At 38.2% G+C, this 4,433-nt stretch overlaps 1 protein-coding gene across 1 annotated transcript in view; it reads right to left on the reverse strand.

Annotated features, from left to right (window-relative positions):
* Positions 1-680: 680 nt before the first annotated feature.
* Positions 681-4,433, reverse strand: part of GPR155 (G protein-coupled receptor 155) — a 26,411-nt gene continuing 22,658 nt past the window's right edge. The window contains exon 15 of the mRNA XM_072419098.1: positions 681-3,848. Coding sequence (XP_072275199.1) covers positions 3,626-3,848 — 223 coding nt within the window. The 3' untranslated portion in view covers positions 681-3,625. The remainder of the gene's footprint in view (positions 3,849-4,433) is intronic.

Here is a 4,433-nt window from a genome sequence, read left to right on the forward strand (position 1 = left end):
TCCTTGAGCAATGAACAGTTTTTTGACTCTTAGTTTAGGTCAGTTTATACAGTTAGGTCCATAAATATTTGGGCAGAGACAAATTTTTTTTATTTTTGGTTCTGTACATTACTGCAATTCATTTTGAATGGCGGAGGCAGTGCAATGGCTTGGGCGTGCATGGCTGCCAGTGGCACTGGGACACTAGTGTTTATCCATGATGTGACACAGTAACATTTTATTTTCAGCTTTTTAATTTGTCCAATTACTTTTGAGCCCTTGAAATGAAGTGATTGCGTTAAAAAAAAGGCTTTAGTTCCTCACATTTTTATGCAATCTTTTTTGTTCAACCCACTGAATTAAATCTGAAAGTCTGCAGTTCAACTGCATCTGAGTTGTTTTATTTAAAATTAATTGTGGCAATGTACAGAACCAAAATTAGAAAAAAGTTGTCTCTGTCCAAATATTTATGGACCTAACTGTACCAATGATCTTGGCTATCTGTAGGGGTGGCATTATTTGCAGTGGCCAGCCATGGAGGAGACATTCTTCCAACTGCCGGCCCCACTAATGTACTGTAAGTTGTTTATACAGTAAATATAAAAGGGGTTCCTTAAAGACCTGAAAGTTAGTTCAAGGGGTCCACCCCATGTTAAACAGGTTGTGAAACACTGGGTAAGCCAAAAAGCCTCCCTTTAGGGGCCTATATAAAAGTAGTTTCACTCTAATCCTAAAGATTGGGCAACACGGTGGCTCAGTGGTTAGCACTCTGGCCTTTTCAGCACTAGGTCCCCGGGTTTAACTCTTGATCAGGTCACTATCTGCATGGAGTTTGCAGGTTCTCCCCGTGGTTACGGGGATTCCTTCCACATTCCAAAAACATGCAGTTAGGTTAATTGGCTTGCCACCAAAATTGAACTTTGACTGTGGTATTGACATATGACTCTGGTAGGAACAACAATATTGACGTAACTATGGACTTTGTACAGCTCTGCAAATTATGTTGGTACTATATTATACCAGTACTAGCCAAAAAGATAAGGTAAAGGCAGTTGGTGGGGCTTAGTCCTAAAAATGGACATCCAGTAGCAAAGGGAACTTATTACAGACAGAGAACAGGAAAGGTAATATCAAGCATCTTGTAGTATTTTAAGTATTTTAGAGGGTTCACCTAAGTCCAATAGCTGAGAAACTCATGATGTTTTGTGGGTAATATACAAAACTCCAAAAAGCAAATTTAATATGAACATTAGAAACAAAATTACCTAAGTGTAGGCACCATTAGTTGCATGTTTGCATTATTTGCATCAGGTTCAGAAAACATTTCCAGTGCAATACTCCAAGTTGGAGCTCTGGCTGTTACTGCTTGCCAGCATATAACCATGCAAAATGATCACATTTCAATTAGCTACTGGGGTGGCAAAAGGTTGAGCTTTTGGGTTTAAGGATCCATTATTGCACGTGTGTATCCAGCCTAACTTCAGACAGCCAATGTAGACTTTTGTCTATGACCTAATGCTAAGGATTTATGTGATACAGTAGTCATGATAGATCTGACTTTAACATTCTAACAGTGGATGAGCTTCAGCTTTTCTAAAGCCAAACAAAGTGGTAGAAGTTGAAAAATCCAACTTCTCACATTTGTCTACACATGGTACTGCATCACATTTTCCTATTTTTCTAGTGGATTTCTGTATAGCAATCCCTTTTGGCAGCCACTCTGCTACATGACTGCTACAATATATGCAGGTTACCAGATTAAAGTATGCTTTCAGTTACCTTAATGTCTACCTGAATCAGAATGTCCCTTTTATATAGTAGTTAGGTATATATCCTCCAGTGTAGTAGGATTGTTTTTTTACTTTTCACAAGTCTCATTCAGCACATAGTAACTTTTCGACTTGGCACAATAGCCTAGGTAAATTACACAGAGAGGGGGTAGGTTTAGAGCTGGATTGTTTAGGGGAGAATAAGGGGTTTGCTATAGGGACACTCATTTTTAGAGGTATTGTGTAACAGTAAAGTACAGTTCCTAAAAATAAAAGCAATATGGCTGCCTACATGTGAAACAATGCACATGGTTTTTGCAGAAAATTATATCAGAAAAGATACAACTAAATATATATATATATATATATATATATATATATAATTATTTAAATAAGCTAAAACTAAGACACAGTTAAACCAATGTTGTTGGTTCAACAGTCAGGGGCTAATTTATACATTGTTGGTATGGCTTAACGATAGCCATAGCATTTATTTATTGTTAAGCATATTGTTAATCAAGCAAACTTGTACAACATTTTGCTTTACAAATTTGCTTTCCACTTTGCTTGATTTAGGATAGGGAAGCAAACAAAGCTTCATTCATAATAAATGAATAGGGAAAAAAAAGAAAACAAAAACTATCACATGACTATTATTGAATCACAAACTACTAGCTTGTAGTGGTTCTTTATAGTTATGCTGGGAACACTCCAAAGACACCAATGTTGTCCTGTATTCAAGTATTCACTTTCTGTTATAAATATAAACCAACATAAACTCTAATAACTTAAAAAATATATGAAATTATGGCACATAGTACATATATGGTTTGCTGCAATGAAACATGATGCTCAGTTTACAAAGCTATAAAGACAGTTAAGTTGCAAAATATAATTGTTATAGTTGTGTGAACGGAGCCTTTTTCTCCTAAGAGACTTCCCAATCTCCAGTAAAGTGTGTGTGTGTGTACTGTAAAGCACATGCAGGGATCGCCCATGTGTGCCCAGCCTGCAGTCATCAAACTCAGCTGGAACAAGCTACACTGTTGTATACCATATCCCATATTAGAATAAGCCAGGCTCAGTGGGGAAAGACATATTACCCTACAGAGCAAAGTAATTCCTTGTGCTGTCATATTTCTTCCTGTAACTGGAGGACAGTTGTGTGAAATTTCTGAAAAGCTATTCAGGGACCATGTGTATTGAGATTAGGGACACTTCACCCATCATACTATAAAGGTTGAGATGCAATTTGTACCCCTAAACCCAATGCTGTCATATTAGTATTTCTAGTGTGCGTAGAATCTATTTTTACTAAACACTGAAAGGTATAAATTCTACTGTTAATGCCTAATTAAACACTTTTAATTTATTACTGTATTGTAACCAAGATGCGTAGTAATCAATCTGAGCTTCTTTTACACTTTTAAGTGCTGCACGAAAGAACTCTGTGCAGCATTGATCTGGAGAGAAACTAGTTCTCCCAACAGGCCTTACTCTTCACATTGACACAGCGTTTACTCTTTGAAGAGCGGTCTGTATGTGCTTTATCACATTAGCTTTTCTCTGAAGGTACAAGTCCGAAAACAGAGAGCTTTAATGACTAAACTTGCATGCTCCTGGGCCTCAGGTTAGTTCTCTGGTCTTTACCGTGGAAGGACTGAAGCTGCCCAACCCACATCTATCAGAATTCCCTTTAACAGTGTTAAGTTTAGTTAAGCTTTAAGTTTAGGCAACCCTGATGGTTTTTGCATAGCTATAAAACACAAACTTTTAAGAGCGCTTATGTTCTGGTGTCTTCAGAAATGTTAGACATGTAAAGAACATGACAAGCTATCTCTAAGACAATGGAAACGGGACACAAAATTCCAGATGGGTCATCTTCTCTGGTGTGGAACGCGCCTTGTTTTCAGCATGCGGTAGTAAAGGTTTTCATCTCGAAATTCATATTCATCTGTGATATGCTGGATGACACCTCCTTTTAGCAGTCTCTCTCCGTACTTTACTGCTTCTCCGCGATCGGATGCCAGTCCCACCTCAACCAGCCAGCTCACCAAATCCGAGCCCCAAAAGATTATAGCCGAGTTCCTGGGACCACACCTGTGTGTCAAAGGAATGATTCACCCATATGCTCTGTAACTCGTGTGCCAGGGCTGTGATTGGCAGCAGATAAAGAAAAATAAGAGGGAAAATAGGATAGCATGATATAGGCAGGTTAGATCAGTAAAGGGTCAAAGAACATTAGAAAGCCAGTAAGGAGCAGCAGCAGGGAGGGCATAAACATACTGCATATTAGCAGGTAAGTGCATCATTATAAAATAATACATACAATGGCCACATAGAATGATGCCAGTAAAAAATTTAGAAAAAGCCCATTTTTCTATTAAGTGTCTCTTCTGTTTATGGCCACTTCTTAACATGTCTTCAGAAGGAATAAAAAAAGTCACATGCTGCAACAGGAGCCATCTTTGTTCTACTCCTACACCTTTGTAGTTTTCAGTTTAATGGAAGAAATGCAGACTCATAGACTTCTAAGAGCACAGAATTCAAAAGGGCAAAAGTGTTTGGACTCTCCCTAAAATCATTACCGTATTTTTCGGACCATAAGACGCACTTTTTTCCCCCCAGAAGTGGGGGGAAAAAGTCCCTGTGTCTTATGGTCCAAATGTATCCTCCCCAGCTGCT

Source organism: Pyxicephalus adspersus, chromosome 7 (genome assembly GCF_032062135.1).
Source record: "Pyxicephalus adspersus chromosome 7, UCB_Pads_2.0, whole genome shotgun sequence".
Lineage (NCBI taxonomy): Eukaryota > Metazoa > Chordata > Amphibia > Anura > Pyxicephalidae > Pyxicephalus > Pyxicephalus adspersus.